General features: G+C 48.8%; 1 protein-coding gene across 1 annotated transcript; it reads left to right on the forward strand.

Annotated features, from left to right (window-relative positions):
• Nucleotides 1-2,670: 2,670 nt before the first annotated feature.
• On the forward strand, nucleotides 2,671-17,655 carry LOC311225723 (cytosolic 5'-nucleotidase 1A-like; the record flags this gene model as incomplete). Its single annotated transcript, XM_084311117.1, has 4 exons — nucleotides 2,671-2,678; nucleotides 13,805-13,824; nucleotides 16,948-17,132; nucleotides 17,281-17,655. The coding sequence occupies 4 exons, from the start codon at nucleotides 2,671-2,673 to the stop codon at nucleotides 17,653-17,655; spliced, it is 588 nt and encodes a 195-aa protein (XP_084167243.1).
• Between the last annotated feature and the right edge of the window lie 1,837 nt (nucleotides 17,656-19,492).

The raw sequence follows: 19,492 nt of genomic DNA on the forward strand, positions 1-19,492 counted from the left end.
TTAAATATACTTATTGTTACAAAGGGTCAGATTAAACCGAATATATATATTTATTACTTGAGATACATTGTATAATATTTGTATATCGTCTGATATCCCTTGTATATTCTTTGTATATATACACGGAATATCCCTTTACCTAGGTACAAGCCAGACCATAATATTCGTTCTCCTATTGGACAGCGACCCCTAGGCGCCAACGGCCATACCCCCAATGGCAAGTTCAAAGCCACCGCCAAGGCATGTCTCAACATGTCCAGGTTTGCGCAGTAATACGAGACAGAACTGAGGTTGGCACTAGATTATTCACCTTACGTATAAATACGTCGCAGGTGGATACAGCAGTAGTCTAGTCTTATCCTAAAGTTGAAGCCTTCACCACGATACAACGTGCCGTGAAGTGGGCCTCTTTGCCCCTGAATAGAGCCTTGAGAACCGCGTGCGAATAGATAGCTAAAGTGTCAGAGTTTAACGCTGTATCGTCGAGTTCGACTTATTCTATTGTGAAGTAATAGTCTATTATTTATAGTGTATCGTGCGGCTACCGTTCTCCGTGACCATCATTACCACCGGTTCGTCGTACCTCTAGCTAGTGCACTTATCCAGGCTGGGCGGCCTAAACTCGCGCCACCACCCGAGGAGTCCTAGACGAGAACCGTTGGATATGTACACCGGAGAACCTACACCGGCGAATGCAGAGCCTTTTCCGGCTGGATTATATTGCTTTGGTACTGTGGCTGCTGGAGCAGAGAACCGTCTACCCCACTGCTGTGTGGGATCTACCCTGTGAGGAGCACCCTCGAGCCCGCCTCTAGGACCACAGAGGCTGGCTAGCTTTCATCCATGCTGTCGTGCATACTGGAGTATAGCTGTTGCTTTGTCTACGGGCCAAGGGAGTACTGCACTGGCTCCTGTATCTGGAGCCTCGTTATTCCGCGTTGATCCAGACTTTGCTCCCGAACATTCCTCTACCCTGCCGGCTTACAACCGGAGGGAACCCCCCTAGTGTCTCCAGCTGACTACGAGTGTGCCTTATGTAATTCTTATGCTACAGGTGGCGTCAGTTATACCCATCTTACTATTCTCATGGACTTACGCTCTTGACTTACTTTAAGTGTTCTTCGCCTTACAAGCGCAATCATAATTCTCAATCTGTAACCTACCGTTGCTGCTCTAATAATAAATACCTCTAACTAGAACTTTCTTTGTCATTGCCGTATTCTTGTGTGGGTGTTCACCAGATATACCATGTACTGTATGGCCAGTAATTAAAGTACATAACTAAGTAGTGGTTTAATGATACCATACTCTCAATACAGTCAGGGAATTGTACCCCTCAGTTACACTTATATATAGGGGCGCTAGACTATATATACTAGAGTCAGACTATACATGGTAGCACACCATGTATCGCGCTGCGTCGCGAAGCGGCCGTCCCGGGTTCGCTTCCCACTCCCGGTGACCTCCATCTGTCGCATGTCTTCCCCGCCTCCTCTCCCGTTCATCCTCTCCTCATCTGTCGGTCATGTCTGACCATGAAAAGCGATAAAACGCTAAAAAATTTAAATCTAAAATATACTTATTATAGTTCACTTATATTTTACAATCTACGTTATATTTCACAAGTTTATACTGGACATGGCATTGACTTTTGTTCCCTATTGAGACATGACTATGGGACCCTCTCGAAAACGAGATACTGTATCTCAATGTGGTTTTCCCAATAAAGAATTTCAATATACTATCAGAAGTTGATGAAGTTACGTCTTTTATGCATGTGGCTGGAAAACGTAGATAGCACGAAAGCCCATAAGAGTGGGGCATAGCGGTAACGTGTCCTACCTGACCCCCGGACGCAGGACGAATGGCCGCAACAATGGCTGGTCCACCTCGTTGACGAGGCCTCTTGCTGGCAGGGCCAGAAGTGGCGACGGCTGGAGTCCCGCTCTGGCGTTTCGCCCACATCCTGCGGCCGGCCATGGTGCAGGCTGACGACATCTTCTGCCAGAGATGACGCCGAATCAGAGTGTTCAGGGCCCGCTACCTCCCCACGGCTAACGCCAATGGTTAGCAACAAGCTAACGGCTAACTCCAGGCTGACGGTTAGCACCAAGCTAACGGCTAGCCTTCACAGGCCCACCGTTGGCTCCGACCAACGGCCAGCTACCGGCTAGCTCTTACCGGCCCACCGATAGCTACCAGTAACGCAGCAGCAAGCTAACGGCCAGCTCTCACAGGCCCACTGTTAGCTACCGGCTACTACTGAAGCTGTGTAATGTGAGGAATAGCGATGCAGGCCTGATCACTTCAGACAGCCGACTGCCTCTTCTTTAGCCCAAAGAAAAAAGGGCAGACAACACCTGCCTCCCTCACAGGACAGCGTTGCCAGAGATACAGTGGCGTCGGCAGCAAAGCCCCGTTTTATGCGGGCTGCTGCCGCCTTGAGCTCGGGCTAAAAAACACGCAAGCTCGCACCCCTCGCGCCGGGAAGCACAACCCACTTTCTTTTTGAAAGGCGGGGGCCAACGTCCAGTGCGGATGGCAGAGGGCATCCCTCCTCAGAGACTTGGGACTCGAACCCAGACTCGGAATCGGGGCTCCCAGAAAAACAAAGCCTCTGTTTTCGTGGGGCGTCAAACAAGAACCCCCCGTCCCCTCCATACACCCGCGATGGAGAGGTAACGGAGGAATCCTCGCTTGGAGCCGGCTGTTCTGCGGGGCCGCAAGCCTGCGCAGCCGACCCCGCACAACTGACACATCTGTGGCGGAGAGCCCACGTCGCAAGACACCACCCACCCAGAGAGACCGTCGGCCAGCCGACTGCCTCTCGCGGCAATAGAACCAAATGTGAAGCGCCGGTGGAGGTCAGAATAATCCTCTAGACTCTCCGGTGGTGACGACATTATCCTTTCTCTCTCCCATAAATTAGTGAGAGAGCGAGAAACAAAAGACAACGCCAACACAGCTCCTATAACTAACTAACTACTTAGCGGTGCTATACACAGACTTCACGGTGGTGAAAGTAGGGAAGGGACTGGTAGTATGGCCCCGCTTATGTGTGAGCGGATGTGGGCGTGGCCAGGCAGGTGAGGAGCGTGCATGTGGTTGAAAGTTTTCATGATAGCATATGATTAAAGGGACAGTTCCAATAGAGCAGAGCGCAAAGCTATACGAAAAATAACCGACCCACCCATCTAGTGCTAAGTATACCATTATCCTATCTATCACTCCACTCTGAAAATGTTTCCTTTCCCTCCCACTCTGCTATTTCTCTATTTCTCTACCTCTCTTCCTCCCCTACTTCACCTTTATCCCTGCTACTCTGATACCACAATGTGCTTCGTACCCATCTCAACAATCTGCTCCTCCAGACCAGATTCAACCCACCCACGAGTTTGGTAGCAACCCGGCTAATCTCTCCTACCCCCCCCCCCCCCCCCCAGCCACTAATATGTACCGGTCACTGTACGTGCAGGCTTATGGAATTGTCAATCAGCTGTCAAGAAAACTGACTTCATTACTGCCTACGCCCATAGTCAAAACCTACAGCTCCTGGCTCTAACCGAGACCTGTGTAACTGAGGGGTACAATTCCCTGACTGTATTGATAAGTATGGTATCATTAAACCACTACCGCTTTATGTACTTTAATTACTGGCCATACAGTACACGATATATGAATATGATGAACACTTCCCACAATGAAATCGGTTCCAGTCAAAGGTATTAATCAAGTATTTAATGGAGCAAAAGGTACATAGGATACTTTACATTATTCTTTGAATGCACTTGTAAGGCAAAGGAGTATGCGTTGGCAAATCAATAACGAATGTCCATGATCTGGTTACGCAGGAGGTAATTATACAACCTGAATCTTAGGGAATTATATCTATGGTCCACTAGTGATAGCGGGGATACTGGAAAGGGTTCCCACTGGTTGTAAGCCAGCAGGGGGGTAGAAGATCTGTCGGTAGTAGGACATCTGGTCAACGATGACTAGGGAGACTTCAGGTACAGAAGCCGGTGCAGTAGTCCCTTGATCCACAGACGAATACAGCTTGGTTCTCTTGTAGACTGTAGCTCTACAGTGAAGAAAGCTAGGCGGCCCCAGGCTCTCTGAGCGCCGACTCGACTTGACTCCTATCGGGGTAAATCCAACACGTGCAGGCGTCGGCGATTATCCGCTCCATAAATCATAGGACCAAAGCAAATATATTCCAGCCGCAAAGGCTATGCAGTCGTCGGGTAGATTAATCCAGTGTACATGTCCATACGGTTCTCGCCTAGGTCTCCTCGGGTGAAGGCGCCATGCGGTCGGCCCAGCCTGGATAAGAACTCTAGCTAATACGAGAAAGCGTTGGGGATGCTGGTCACTATAGAATTCCAACCGCACAATACACTATACACAATAGACTATTAAAGACTCAATAGAAATATGTCGCACTCGACGGTATAGTGCCAAACTCTGACAATTCAGTTACTAATTCGCACGCGGTCCCGATGCTCTATTCTGAGGCCAAACAGGCCATACTTCACCACACGTTGTATCGTGGGTGAGGCTTCAACTTATCGGTAACATGCTAAGTGCACGAAGGGTACGGAGGTAAGGGGCTAAGGGTCTTCTACATTCACCTGCGCCGTATTTATACGCACGGTGAACAAATAGTGCCACTCTCATTTCTGTCGCCGTATCCCTGGGCAGGGCCGGGCAAGTACAGACTTGTCGTATCGGTGACTTTGAACTTGGCTCCGGGGGCCGGTCCCTGGCGCCGGTGGACCGCTGTCCAATAGGAGAATGAACTATTATGGGCTAGACTAAAGGGATATTCCGTGTATATGTACAAGGAATATACAAGGGATATCAAACGATATACAAATACTATGCAATATATATCAATAAATAAATATATATATTCGGTTTAATCTGATCCTTCGTACCAGCCGCCCCCTAATTAGTCCCACCTAATTAGCTAAGCAGAGACAGATTAACCGCACTGTCCTCTACTCAATGTCTGTTGTGAGGGTCAGTCAGTTCACAAAGTCATGGGGTCATGGTCGTCATCGATAGTATCGGGGAGCCTTGGCAGTTCTATTAGCCTCGCCACGGGTCGGGTGTAGGTCCGCCCTTGGACGAGCACTTCAGCTGCTCGGACCTTTCCGTCGGCACCGGTGATCACTTTGCTTACGCGGCCAGCCGGCCACATCGCTCGGGGTAGTGACTGGTCGATAATCATGACGACTGTTCCTTCTGTCAAATTGTCTCTCTCTTTCACCCATTTCTGGCGGGTCTGTAGAGACGGTAGGTAGTGGAGTAGGAAGCTGTTCCAAAACTTGTCAGCCAGTACTTGACTGTACCTCCACATTCTTCGGCCGTTCGCTTCTTCAGGCCTGTACATTGTCTGGGGTAGCGCGGGGTCCAGCCGCACCATCAAGAGTGTGTTGGGGGTGACTGGGTCGACATCTGCTACATCACTTGAGACGTAACCGAGGGGCTTTGAGTTCAATACTCCCTCGATCTCCGTGAGGACTGTCATTAGGACTTCTTCCGCCACGGTCTGGGCCCCAAGCACGGCGTACAGGGCTGTCTTTATTGAACGTACTTCTCGTTCCCAAGTTCCACCGAAGTGAGGTGCGTTCGGGGGATTAAACTGGAAGTCAATCTGGGATGGAGCGAGGTGGGTCTTAAGTTCTGGGCCCATAGCTTGGAAGCTCTCTCTCAGCTCTCTTTCTCCGCCTTTGAAGTTTGTCCCGTGATCAGACAACAATATAGACGGTTTGCCTTTCCGTGATGTGAATCTTCGGAAGGCCATAAGGAATGAGTCTGTGCTCATGGTTGGAAGGAGTTCTATATGTATCGCTCGGGTGGTCATGCATTTGAATACAATACCCCACCGCTTCTCGGTTCCTCTTCCTTTCTTTATATACAGCGGGCCGAAACAGTCCATACCGGTGGAGTGAAAAGGCTTGTCGCCGAGTCGGAGGCGACAGGGAGGTAGGTCAGCCATCCGAGGTATACTGGGCTGCGCTCGCCACTTACGACAGTCTAGACAGGTTCGCTGGAAGCGCCGCACTGCTTCTCTCCCTTGCAGTATCCAATAACGACGTCTGATCTCCGCGAAGACTCTCTCTGCCCCTGCGTGGTGCACATCCTCGTCGTATTTCTTTATGATCAGCTCTGTGACCTTGTGTCGGCTGTTCAAGACTATCGGGTACTTAACGTCATCCGGTAAGTCTGGGGCTCTCCGCAGACGACCACCCACTCTGATGGGACTATGGGCGTCGCTCACGGGTGCTAGGTGGAGCAGTCTGCTGTCTGATGGGATGGGCTTTGCTCCCTGTAGACAGTCTAGCTCATCGGGGAATGAGTCTCTCTGGGTTCGTTGTAGTAGAAGAAGTTCTGCTTCTTCGTAGTCAGCTGCTGAAATGTCAGTAGTGGGCTGAACCTCTGGGTGGTGCCACAGAAATGTCTTTAGCTGCGCACTCTCTAGGGTGAGGCAATCGTCTATGTCGGGGTCTGTGGAGACGAGTGTGTTCAATCCACAGAACACAGATTTCTTGTTTTCGGCCTCCTCTTTACTCGCCTCCCGTGGGGTGGGTGTAGGCCACTCTTCTTCCGGGAGCTTGAGAAACTCTGGTCCGTCACTGTATGGGTTGTGACGGGTGAGGTCATCCAGGGACATTCCCCGGGTGATGACGTCAGCTGGGTTGTGTTTTGTGTCCACATATCTCCAGCTTGCTACTTCTGTTAAATCTTGAATCTCTGTGACTCTGACTCCCACGAAGACCTTGTATCTGCACGAATCAGACCGGATCCATGTGAGTACTGTCGTGGAGTCTGACCACAAGATTGTTCTTTGCACCGGGATGGTGAGTTCACGTTGGATTAACGTGGCGAGTTGCGCTCCTGCTAGGGCTGCGCAGAGCTCTAGACGCGGGATAGATTGTTGCTTTCTTGGGGCTATTCTTGAGCGAGCCAGGATGAAAGCAGTACGTATTTCTCCTCCCTCCTCTCGGGCACGCAAGTAGGCCACCGAACCGTAGGCTACTTCGGAGGCGTCGCTGAAGACGTGCAGGTCCATCTGGCACGTCTCCGGCCTCACTGTGGGTGGGAAGTAGCTGCGGCGTATGTTAACACCTGGGAGTGAGCTGAGTTCCGTCTCCCACTCTCTCCATGTGGATGCAAGGTGTTCGGGTATGGGGTCGTCCCAGCCCTGGTCCTTGTCCCATAACGCTCTTACAATCATCTTTGCCCTGGTGGTGTAAGGTAGAATACATCCCAACGGGTCACATTGTCTGGCGAGTGTTCTGTATACACTCCGTCTGGTGGTCGGTAGTGCAGTCGACCTTCCCTGCTCCTTGGTCAGGGGTGTGTGTTTATAATGGAGCGAGTCTGTTTTGAAGCGCCAGACTAGTCCTAGTGTCATTTCTTGGGCTTCTCCTGGGATGGTCGCCATCCAGGTCTCGCTGCTTGCTGCCTTGTCCTCGGGGGAGAGGCTGCGCAATACTTGCGGGTCGCTGCTGGCCCACTGCCTGAGATCAAAGCCGCCTTTGATCAGGGAGGCGCGGAGCTTGAGTAGAAGGGCCTCGGCTTCTTCTGGCGTCGAGACGCTTTGCAGACAGTTGTCCACGTAGAAACTATTTTCTACACTTTTTCGGACCTCTTCATCAGCTGCTGGGTCCTCTGCGACGTGTTTTTGCAGTGCAAACGTAGCACAGCATGGGCTGCATGTGGTTCCGAAAGGGAGGACTTCCCATTGATAGATGGCTGGGTGCTCATCCCCGATCCTCTCTCTCCATAGGAACCGCAGCAGGGGCTTGTCCTCCTCCACTAGTCTCACCTGCAGGAACATCCCTTTGATGTCGCCGCTGATGGCCACCTTGTCCTGGCGGAAACGTAGTAACACGCCTAGTAGGGAGGGGCCGAGTGTTGGGCCGGGCAAGAGCTCTTTATTCAGATTTTGTGATCCGATCTGGTAGCTGCAGTTGAACACAATACGATCCTTGCCGTTGTGGTGGACTTTGTGGTGCGGCACGTACCATGATTCGATCGTCTGATCGGCCTCTTTAATGTCAATTTTCTTTATGTGTCCCGCTGTGATTAGCTTGTTAATCTCAGCGCGGTACACAGTCTCTTGAGCGGGGTCTCTGGCTAGGCGCCGCTCTGTGTTCAATAGATACCGCTCCGTCGCTTCTTTTGGGGCGTGGAAGGTGGGCATACCCTCTCGCCTCAAGAGTGGAGTTGCGTATCTCATCACTCCGTTGACTTTGACTCTCTTTGTCCCTTGCTCGAGGAGTGCTATGGCGTAAATGTCTTCCTTGGAACGAATGTCTTTCTTTTCGTTCTTAAAGGGCATTGTCTCTAGTGTCCATAGCCTCTCGACATGCTGTAGGAGGGTGGTGTCTTCTTCTGTCACTCTGGAGTGGAGGCAGCTAGTGGCTGCTGTTCGGTTAAGAGACTTAGCGAGGGGGCCTTGTAATGTCCATCCTAGGCGGGTCTCGACTGCTGCAGGACAGCCTCTGGGCCCTGTGTGGACCCGGTCTATCGGGACTATGAGGTCTGCATGGTCGGAGCCTATCAGCAGGGTCGGAGTGGCACCGTCTATGAGCGGGATAGGTAGTTGACGCAGGTGCACATATTTATCCATCAGCTTGGCGATGGGGTAGGTGTACTGCGACAGGCCTATTTCTTGGCTGGTGAAAGCATTAGTAATCCTATACCGTCTCTCTGGCTGCCCGCTTGCTGCGATAGTGAAGGAGACATTCTCGCCCTTTATCGTCTTTAGATCTCTTCTTATTGTCCGAATCGTCATCTGGTTTTCGCTCCCCCGCAGCCCCAGCTGGGCCGCAGCGGATGCGAGGAGAAGGGTCTTCTCTGACCCGTCGTCAAGGACGGCATAAGTGTCCATGACCTTGTCTTGGTAACTCAGTGTTACGCGGACCACCTTTAAGAGCACTCGGGCGCCCCCGCTGCTGGCGGGGTCAATGTACATAACACTTGCCTTTGTGCTGCTTGAGGGTGCGGGCTTTCTTCTGTTACTGTCGTGTAGGACATCTAGGTGGGCTCCGTCACACCGACTACACCTCTTCTTTAAGCGGCACTCGGCTGCCATGTGACTGCGCGCACATCGGTAACAGCGTCGGTTGGACTTTATCCATTGACCCACTTCGTCGGCGGTCATCTTCTTGAATGTGTCACATTGTGACAACCAATGTTCTTTCTCGCAGTACGGGCACACCATCTTCCACTTCTCTTTCATCGAGGGGGTACTGTGGTTCTTGCTGCTCGGTACTGGTTCTGATTGGTGCATGACAGTCACCAATCTTCGGCCATCGTTTGCTCTCCTAGGTCCCTCTCTGGAGCTTGGTGTGCTCCGCACGAACGTATCCAATCGCAGGCTGCTGACTTCTCTCGCCAGGAAGTCGGCTAGGTCTAGGAGGGATGGCTCGGGACCGTTAGGATCACGGTGGTCTCTTTGCCGCCTGAAGCGCTCTTGTCGGGCGGGCGGAAGCTTCTCTAAAATCCTCTCGACATTAGAGTTTGCGTATAGTTCGTGCATACCCTTTTCTCGTTGCGCCCCCAGCATCCCTACCAGGGATTGTACCTTGATAGACAGGTCGTCTAGTGAGCGATTGTCTGTTGCTGGGGGTAGGCGGTCAATATGCCTTATCTCTTGTATTACGTAGTCCCATATGCGTCCATATCTTTGGTCGAGTGCTGCTAGAGCCGCTGTGTATGGGGTAGTAGAGGTGGCATAGGCCAGCGCTATATTGTGCGCTCGGGGCACCTTGAGGTGCTTCAATAGGATAGCATACTTGTGGCGTTCATCAGCTACATCAGCCATCATTGTCTCTAGGCACATCCGTAGCTCCGTGTACTGTGCTCTGTTCTCATGGGTGAAGTCTGGAAACGTCGGTGTGCCAATGTATGATGCCATGGATGGCTGGCACATCGGTGAGCGTTGGAAGAGAGGCCTCCTAGGCGAGTCTCCTCTTACGCCTCTTGGTGGGCTGGTACCTGCTGGGTACCATGGCCCGCGTATCCAGGTGCTATTCCTCGGGACTGGTCGTGCGTCAAGCTCACCCGTGAATTGAGTCGGGGGTCTGTAGCGCAGAGCCGCGGGGGTAGAGCCTGGGCTGTACTGGACCTCCTGGTCCTGTGGAGTTCTGTGCTGCTGTCGGGCTTGACTCTCCTCCTCTCCCTCTTCTTCTTCCTCTGTCAGGTCCTCTAGATCCTGTAGTCGTCTATTTAGCCTCTCCGCGGTGTAGACCGTTTCTTCCTTGTAGCTGGTCCTCGCGTGGACCGGTCGGGGAAGGAGTTCGGAGGGGGGTATAGGCTCTCTCTGGTGGTCGGGCTCAGGGTCGCTTAATCGGTTAGGGGAGGGTGCCCTTGACCCGTGTCTTGACGAGGCCCTGGAACCCCGTGCGGAGGGAGGGGGTGTTGCCCTGGCGATCAGCTGCTCCATTAGCTGCGCTTGTAATCGGTCGCGCTCGGCTTCGCGCTTGGTGAGAGCGATGTCGCGCTCTGCTTCTCTTTGGGCACCGGCAGCGGCGCGCTGGGCTTCGGCGGCGGCGCGCTGGGCTTCGGCGTGGTCCCTTACCATATTCTCTTCCGTCTGAAGGCGTCTAATCTCTAGACGTATACGATCTTCGTCGCTCCGTTGCTGCGCTTGGAGGCGTTCTCTTTCCATGGAAGAATGTTCGCGCTCACTAAGCGTCTGTGCTTGGAGTCGATCTCGCTCTGTAGAGGCTGCTAGGCTGGCGAGGAATGCCTGTGCCAGCATCTTGTCCGCCTCGCTGGGGGAAGACGCTGGTTGAGGTGATCCGCTCCTGGCAGTACTCGTTGGAGATGCGTTCTCCTGCGGGGAGTCCTGGAGCTCTATCTCCTGGGCGCTCTCCTCTTCTTGTACCGGGCAGAGTTCCATCACTGGAGGGTTGTCTTCCTCCTGGAGCTCTCCGGGGACTACTTCTTCGTTCTTGGCGGGGGGTAAAGTCGTGTCAGTTCCCTCCTGGTCCCTACCGTGAGCTTGGTCAGTTACATTAGAACCCACTAGGGCCTCTGTTGGCGGGGTAGCCTGGTTGATAGGGTCGGACATAATTTTACTTTCTACTTTTTCCGCATTTACCGTTTGTAGAAGGCTAGGTAGTATACTGGCAACGTAATCCTCTAAGTACTGAGGTGTCTGCCGTCTACGCTGCGGGCGATCTACTTTAGGAGGACCGTTTTGTGGAGTGTTCATCATAGGCCATTTCAATATTAATACCACTATATTAATATTACACTAGTTACCCTCCGGCTCGAAGGACCAATTGTAACTGAGGGGTACAATTCCCTGACTGTATTGATAAGTATGGTATCATTAAACCACTACCGCTTTATGTACTTTAATTACTGGCCATACAGTACACGATATATGAATATGATGAACACTTCCCACAATGAAATCGGTTCCAGTCAAAGGTATTAATCAAGTATTTAATGGAGCAAAAGGTACATAGGATACTTTACATTATTCTTTGAATGCACTTGTAAGGCAAAGGAGTATGCGTCGGCAAATCAATAACGAATGTCCATGATCTGGTTACGCAGGAGGTAATTATACAACCTGAATCTTAGGGAATTATATCTATGGTCCACTAGTGATAGCGGGGATACTGGAAAGGGTTCCCACTGGTTGTAAGCCAGCAGGGGGGTAGAAGATCTGTCGGTAGTAGGACATCTGGTCAACGATGACTAGGGAGACTTCAGGTACAGAAGCCGGTGCAGTAGTCCCTTGATCCACAGACGAATACAGCTTGGTTCTCTTGTAGACTGTAGCTCTACAGTGAAGAAAGCTAGGCGGCCCCAGGCTCTCTGAGCGCCGACTCGACTTGACTCCTATCGGGGTAAATCCAACACGTGCAGGCGTCGGCGATTATCCGCTCCATAAATCATAGGACCAAAGCAAATATATTCCAGCCGCAAAGGCTATGCAGTCGTCGGGTAGATTAATCCAGTGTACATGTCCATACGGTTCTCGCCTAGGTCTCCTCGGGTGAAGGCGCCATGCGGTCGGCCCAGCCTGGATAAGAACTCTAGCTAATACGAGAAAGCGTTGGGGATGCTGGTCACCATAGAATTCCAACCGCACGATACACTATACACAATAGACTATTAAAGACTCAATAGAAATATGTCGCACTCGACGGTATAGTGCCAAACTCTGACAATTCAGTTACTAATTCGCACGCGGTCCCGATGCTCTATTCTGAGGCCAAACAGGCCATACTTCACCACACGTTGTATCGTGGGTGAGGCTTCAACTTATCGGTAACATGCTAAGTGCACGAAGGGTACGGAGGTAAGGGGCTAAGGGTCTTCTACATTCACCTGCGCCGTATTTATACGCACGGTGAACAAATAGTGCCACTCTCATTTCTGTCGCCGTATCCCTGGGCAGGGCCGGGCAAGTACAGACTTGTCGTATCGGTGACTTTGAACTTGGCTCCGGGGGCCGGTCCCTGGCGCCGGTGGACCGCTGTCCAATAGGAGAATGAACTATTATGGGCTAGACTAAAGGGATATTCCGTGTATATGTACAAGGAATATACAAGGGATATCAAACGATATACAAATACTATGCAATATATATCAATAAATAAATATATATTCGGTTTAATCTGATCCTTCGTAACAACCTGGATAACCCCCAATAACTCATCAACACCTGCAGCCTTATCTACAAACTATAACTTCACTCACACACCTCGACCTTCCAGACGGGGTGGAGGCACTGGCCTCATGACAGCTCCCTCATGGGCTACAAACTTAACACCACTCCCAGCGCTGTCACTCTCTTCTCTCGAATATCATGCAGTATCCGTCTCTAATCCTTTCAATCTCACCATTGTTACACTATCGATCACTTCCCAGATGGGCTGGACATGCTTCTAAGCTCCTTACCAGAAGATGGTACCCCCCTCCTTCTAATGGGCGACTTCAACCTGCCTGACTCATCTCAGTCGGACACAGTGGTCTCCCTCCTACAATCCTTTGACATGAGTCCCACTGTCATGCCTCCCACTCACAAAGCAGGCAACTCCTTGGATCTCATATTCTCCCGTAACTCCAGCATCATTAACACCACGGTAACTCCCCTGCATTTATCTGACCATTCCTTCATATCCTTCTCACTAACTCTCATGCTTAACCGAAAGCTCTCCACCCCAACTCAAACCGCCTCAGTCAGACGCAACCTGCCCTCCCTATCCCCTCCATGCTCTCCTCTGACCTACTATGCGCTCTCTTTGAGTGACACCTTCTCTGCTCTCCCCCCAGATATGGCAACCTCCACCCTCCTCTCAGCCATCGCAACCTCCTTCGACAAGCTCTGTCCCCTCGTTGAGAAACCTGCCCGCCGTTCCCCACCCAGTCCATGGCTGACGGATGCAGTGAGAGAACAAAGACGGGTCCTGAGAGTGGCTGAGAGGAAGTATAGAAAGTCACGCCTCACTGCTGACATCGCCACATATCACAACCTCTTGTTAATATTCTCCAAAACCATTACTACTGCCAAAGCTTCTTTCTTTCACCATAGGATCGAGGCCTCTGCCAAGAACCTTCGCAAACTGCATGCTACCATGTCCTCGCTCCTCGCTCCTCACTCCTCCCCACCCCCCCCCCTAATATCTCTCTGCCGAAGACTTTGCGATCTTCTTTGAGGAAAAAGTGGGGAACATCAGCAGCTCCTTCTCCCAACCCCCACCCATTCCAAATACTGAACCGAGAACCTCATCCTTCACTCTGTCATCTTTCTCGCCCATTACAGAAACCGAGACCCTGACACTGGTAACGTCAAACCGTCCGACTACATGCCAGCTGGATCAGTTACCCTCCCCACACCTCCAGACCATAGCACCAGACATCCTCCCATTCCTAACTGCAACCATCAACTCCTCCCTCAACTTGGGGGTGGTCCCCACCTCCCTAAAACAAGCCAGAGTCACACCGCTCATAAAGAAACCAACCATGAACCCCACCGTCATAGGCAACTATCGTCCTGTCTCTCTTCTCTCCTTCCTTTCTAAAACACTTGAACGTGCTGTATCCAACCAACTTACTGATGATCTCTTACAGAATGACCTCCTAGACCCTAATCAGTCAGGCTTCAGGACTGATCACTCCACAAAAAACGGCCCTCATTGCAGTCACAGAGGCACTTCACTTAGCAAAAGTGAAAGGCCTCTCCTCTGTCCTGATTCTCCTAGACCTATCTGCAGCCTTCGACACAGTCAACCATCAGATCCTCCTTGCGTCCCTTGCAGGAATGGGAGTGGCTGGCTCTGCGCTGACATGGCTGACATCATACCTCAATGACCGCTCCTACCAATGGTCATGGAGAGGGACCCTGTCGGCTCGGTCCTTGGACCCCTTCTCTTCTCCCTCTACACTAAATATCTGGGTAACATCACGTCTCAGAAGGATCCGCCCCTTCCTGACAAAAGAAGCCACCCAACTCCTTGTCCAATCAACAGTCATCTCCCGCCTCGACTACTGCAACGCACTGCTTGCTGGCCTTCCGACCACTGCCACCAAGCCGCTTCAACTCATTCAGAACGCAGCGGCCTGCCTGATCTCAAACCTACCGAAGTCAGCCCATGTCACCCCACTTCTCAGGGACCTGCACTGGCTCCCCATTGCCGCACGAATCCACTTCAAGGCCCTCGACCTGGCATATCGTGCGGCGAAGGGAACGGCTCCCACCTACCTCCGGTCAATGGTCTCTAACTACACGCTCTGCATCTTCTGGCCGCCTCAGACCTACTCCTATTCGAGCTCTGGGAGGGTCATCAAAGAGAAGTCGCCTATTTTCGGTCCTTGCCCCACAATGGTGGAACGAACTTCCCACCACAGTTAGGACAGCCGAAACCGTCCAATCTTTCGTTGTCGACCAAAAGACACTTCTTCAATCATTATCTGAAATGAAAAAAAAAAGAAAATAATAATAATAATCTAACCATAACTAACCTTACTGTCATGCACTAGTCATAATATACTAACCTACACTGTAGCACTCAACACTTTTATGAAAATGTATCTTAATTTTTTTTAGATTCAAGAGGTTTATTTGTCACATACATACCTGGGCATACAGTGAAATGCGGGTGAAATGCGCGGAACATTGTTACTCAGCTGATAGAGTTGTACCCTTCCTGCTGTCTTGTTGTACAAAACTTTTAAGTCGCTTTGTCAGCTAAATGACAACATTTAAATGTAAATGTGCTACATAAGTACACAGTTATCAAAATAACAAACATAAGGTGCTACATAATAAAACACTCAAGTACACAGTTATCAAAATAACAAACTTAAGGTGCTACACAATAAATCACACTGTACACAATTATCAAATAACACAAAAGTTCACAGTAACACAGCTAAAGTAAGTAGCTATCAGTCAAGATATGAATATGATGTATATGTATGGATCTATTGCACTTTGTGAATAGAGGAATATAAATATATTGCACTCAAATACTTATTGCACAGTTTAACCAGGCAGGTCAAATAAGATCAAATTCTTATTTTCAATGATGGCCTGGCGGGAGGACAAAAGGTCCCCTCGGAGGGTAACAGGGATTTAAAAAAAAATTAAAAAAGAATGTGGACAAATATAATAGAAAATAGACAGATCGTACATACATCACAAAGGTAAGCATAATAATAATAATAATAATAATAATAATAATAATAATAATAATAATAATAATAATAATAATAATAATAATAATAATAATAATAATAATATAATAATAATTAACACACATCAAACAAACAACCAAATTAAATGACAAAGGGGCATACATGAAGCATAACAGTCAAATGACAGTTCAAAGGCTGGGTGACAGTTGCAGGTGTATTATATATGTAAACAACTCTGCGACAGAGTCCTTACAAGTAGTTGAGGGGGACCAATTTGTCTTTTGCATCTCGTTCCAACCGCTGGGAGCAGCAAATTGGAAGGAGGATTGACTGAAAGAAGTGTTAACACAGGGAACATCTAGCGAGATATGGTGAGCAGCTCTGGTGTTTACAGGGAGTAAATGACAATTTTAACAAGTGTATCAGATAAGGAGGGGTCAGACCAAGGAAGGTTGTGTAAATTAGTGTAAGCCAATTCATTTCTCGTCGAGAAGTTGTCAGTGATGTGTTGAAAAGGGGGCATTTGTAGCAAACCTAATTGCAGAGTTATACAAAACATTAAGGCAATCAAGGACACTCTTGCTTGCATGCATGTAAATGACATCATAATCAAACAATGGGGGAATGGACATTTGGACTAGGGAACGTTTAGCAGGAGCGATTCCTGTACAAGAAGCCAAGTCTTGCTTTTATTTTTGATTGAAGATGTAACACGTTCTGAGAAAAAATAAAGTGTATTATCTAACCAGATACCCAGGTATTAGGTGACTGTATCCTGGACTAAGCCATTAGTAGTTGTGATATTTCCAAGAGGGTTAACAGACCTTTTTCCAAACCACATAGAGAGAAGGCAGCCTGTATACTATACAGCAGTGGGGGAAGAGTAGAAGAGGGTGATATGGATCAGTGTATGTTAGAGATTGTATGAGGTTACATCTGACGGTAACAACAGCAGGCTAATAAAGAGAGGCAGGATTTGTGGACATTTTACAAACAGAATTTAGCTACAATCTACCTCTTGAAACTCAATATGCCAAAACAACAGTAAACAAAACAAAGACTTGCATACGGATACACTGTTATTGATGAATGTAAACAAATGCAGAGTGATTACATTTACAGGCAAAGATTCCAGTGCTGTTAATTATACAGTATTTATACGGCACTTGTGGAATGCCTCTGGGCCAATCTTGTTGGTCGGTTGGGAACTTACTGATGTATAAAAAACACAACCTCTAAAGTCAGATGTACTCTGTCTGTCTGCACCAGGTATAGCAGCGGCCACTATGTTCGCCCCAGAGAAGATACAGGAGGTCTCAGAGACGCAGCTGCGTGTGGCTTTCGACGGCGACGCCGTTCTGTTCTCCGACGAGTCTGAGCGCATCTACAAGGCCCACGGACTGGACAAATTCTTTGAGCACGAAAAGACGAACGAGGACAAGCCACTTGACCATGTATGTCTGCGGGAATATACAGCATGCACTACTACTTTGGTGATAGTTGTCCTATATATGACTGAATCAACATTGAATTGTGAGCAGATGTTGTGTGTCGAATATTGAGTTTCCCAGTTTACTCTTCGTTTACTGTCCTTCTCCCCAGGGGCCATTGAAGTGCTTCCTGGAGGCTTTAGGAAAGCTGCAGAAGAAGTTCTACGCCAAAGGCCTGCGTATGGACTGCCCTATTCGCACCTACCTGGTGACGGCTCGCAGCGCGGCCAGCTCGGGCGCCCGGGCCCTAAAAACTCTGCGATCGTGGGGTCTGGAGATCGACGAGGCCCTGTTCCTGGCCGGGGCGCCCAAGGGCCCCATGCTGGAGAAGATCAGGCCCCACATCTTCTTTGACGATCAGATGTTCCACGTGGAGGGGGCGGCGGAGCTGGGGACTGTGGCGTGTCACGTGCCCTACGGCGTGGCCCAGAAGGTTCCCCAGAAAAGGCCCTGTAAAGACGAAGAGGCGTCCTCATCACTCAAGTAGCCTGGACGTCACTCCACACGTCTGGAGAATAAACAAACATTTAATCAAGGCTACAATATTGTCAGTGCTTGAACTAGGGAGTTTCTACACAAAAATATATATATATTGAATTCTTGATTACATTTTTGGCTTTCACTGCTTTTCTGATGCAGAGGAAATGATCCAGACAGAAATCGCATAATTTTGAGTAAATGTAATAATAAATATAGCCGCAAGCGGCGATCTGCGGGTTTCAAGCCAATATTGATCACCAGGATTGCAAAATAAGTTCACACACACGGTTCAGCAGTGTTATTAAACATTTCCTGCAGGTTTTGTAATGTTTGGATGGAAAACCTTTGATTTATAGTCAGTTTTGTGTTATGCCACGTACATTTTGTGCATTTGTAGCGTCCCCTAGTCACTAGGGTCTAGTGGTAAATTTGAATGAGATTGTCAGGGTAGGTTTCCGGTAGTTATGTGGACATACACTGCATAATTGGTGATTATTGGCCAAAGGGTTGATATGCATCCATCTCTGTGCTGGGCCACGTCTTTTTTGAAGTTGATTGGTTAATATCTTAAAATCTACAAAAGATATAAACAAGCCTTATACAACAGTTGATAAGCTTGATCCAATAATGATCCATGGCAAATATGGTCATAATTGGACTTACAGTTGAGATGTCAAAAATGGGTTGCCACGCCCATTTGTGCATTCGTAGTGCCCCCTAGTGGTACATTTTAATGAGATTTTTAGGGTCATTAGGCTGGTAAAGATATGCCTCCTAAAATGTCTAAACGGAAGTACAGGAAGTACAGGCTACAGGCTTTCCGGTTTTGACAAAACAATTATAGAAACGTGTGAAGTGCACTTTACTACAATTTACTACATGACCGGGACGTTCTAGCTTGTTTGCCAACAGAATTCGGGAAAGGTTTTGGTTTGGTCCGTTCGGAGGCAGCTTCCAGGGGAAGTACATTATACCAGAAATTCTAACCCGCACAGACACTTTCGGCAGTAGTTCTTTACCAGGCTTTATCTCACAGAGATAAAACTGGGAACGAGGTTATATGGACATACACTGCACATTTCGTGATGATTGGCCTAACGGTTGTTAACGTGCATCTACAGTATGTACTTAGCCACACCTTTTGAAGTTCATTGGTTAATATCGTGAAAAAAATATATCAACAATCCTTATACTTTAATAATATCAAACATACTGTATACTGTTAGTCACCCTAATATTAGTTGATGAGTTATAAGTCATTTGTCATCTCAACGACATTGCAAATTAAATGTTAATTTCAATGTTCATTGCAAGAATAAATAAAGGATTCAGTCATTGCTGGAAATTAAAAGCACATCTGTTATTGCATCACATACATATTAGCTATATATTTTTGCACTGAAGTATTAGATTTGGCCAACAATAAACACGGAATACATTAGATTCGCTGATTGAACTGTCGATTAGTCAATCGTTTGAACTACTTCTTAGCCAAGGACGGTCCTCAAACATGCACACAATCCATTTCCTCATTCTTTTTTTTTCTTCTTTCATTTCCTCATTCCAACGTGGAACACCATGTGCACAGGTGTAACAGACAAACAACATGTTAGTACGTTTTTATATCCGATTATCACATGTCCTTTTCACAACAGAAGGATAGGTTTAAGGTTGAAAATTGAAGATGTGGCCCAGGGGCGTTTTTAGGGTTAGAAAACATTGGGGGGTTCAGCCCCCCCCCCCCCCCTTTTTTTTTCTTTTTTTACACACAGAAATACGCAATTTTAGAGTAATTAGAGACGAATACTGAAGAACTATAGATTCAAGTTTTTTAAAGTGAGGTC

This window comes from Notolepis coatsorum (genome assembly GCF_963971535.1).
Source record: "Notolepis coatsorum genome assembly, chromosome: 3".
NCBI lineage: Eukaryota > Metazoa > Chordata > Actinopteri > Aulopiformes > Paralepididae > Notolepis > Notolepis coatsorum.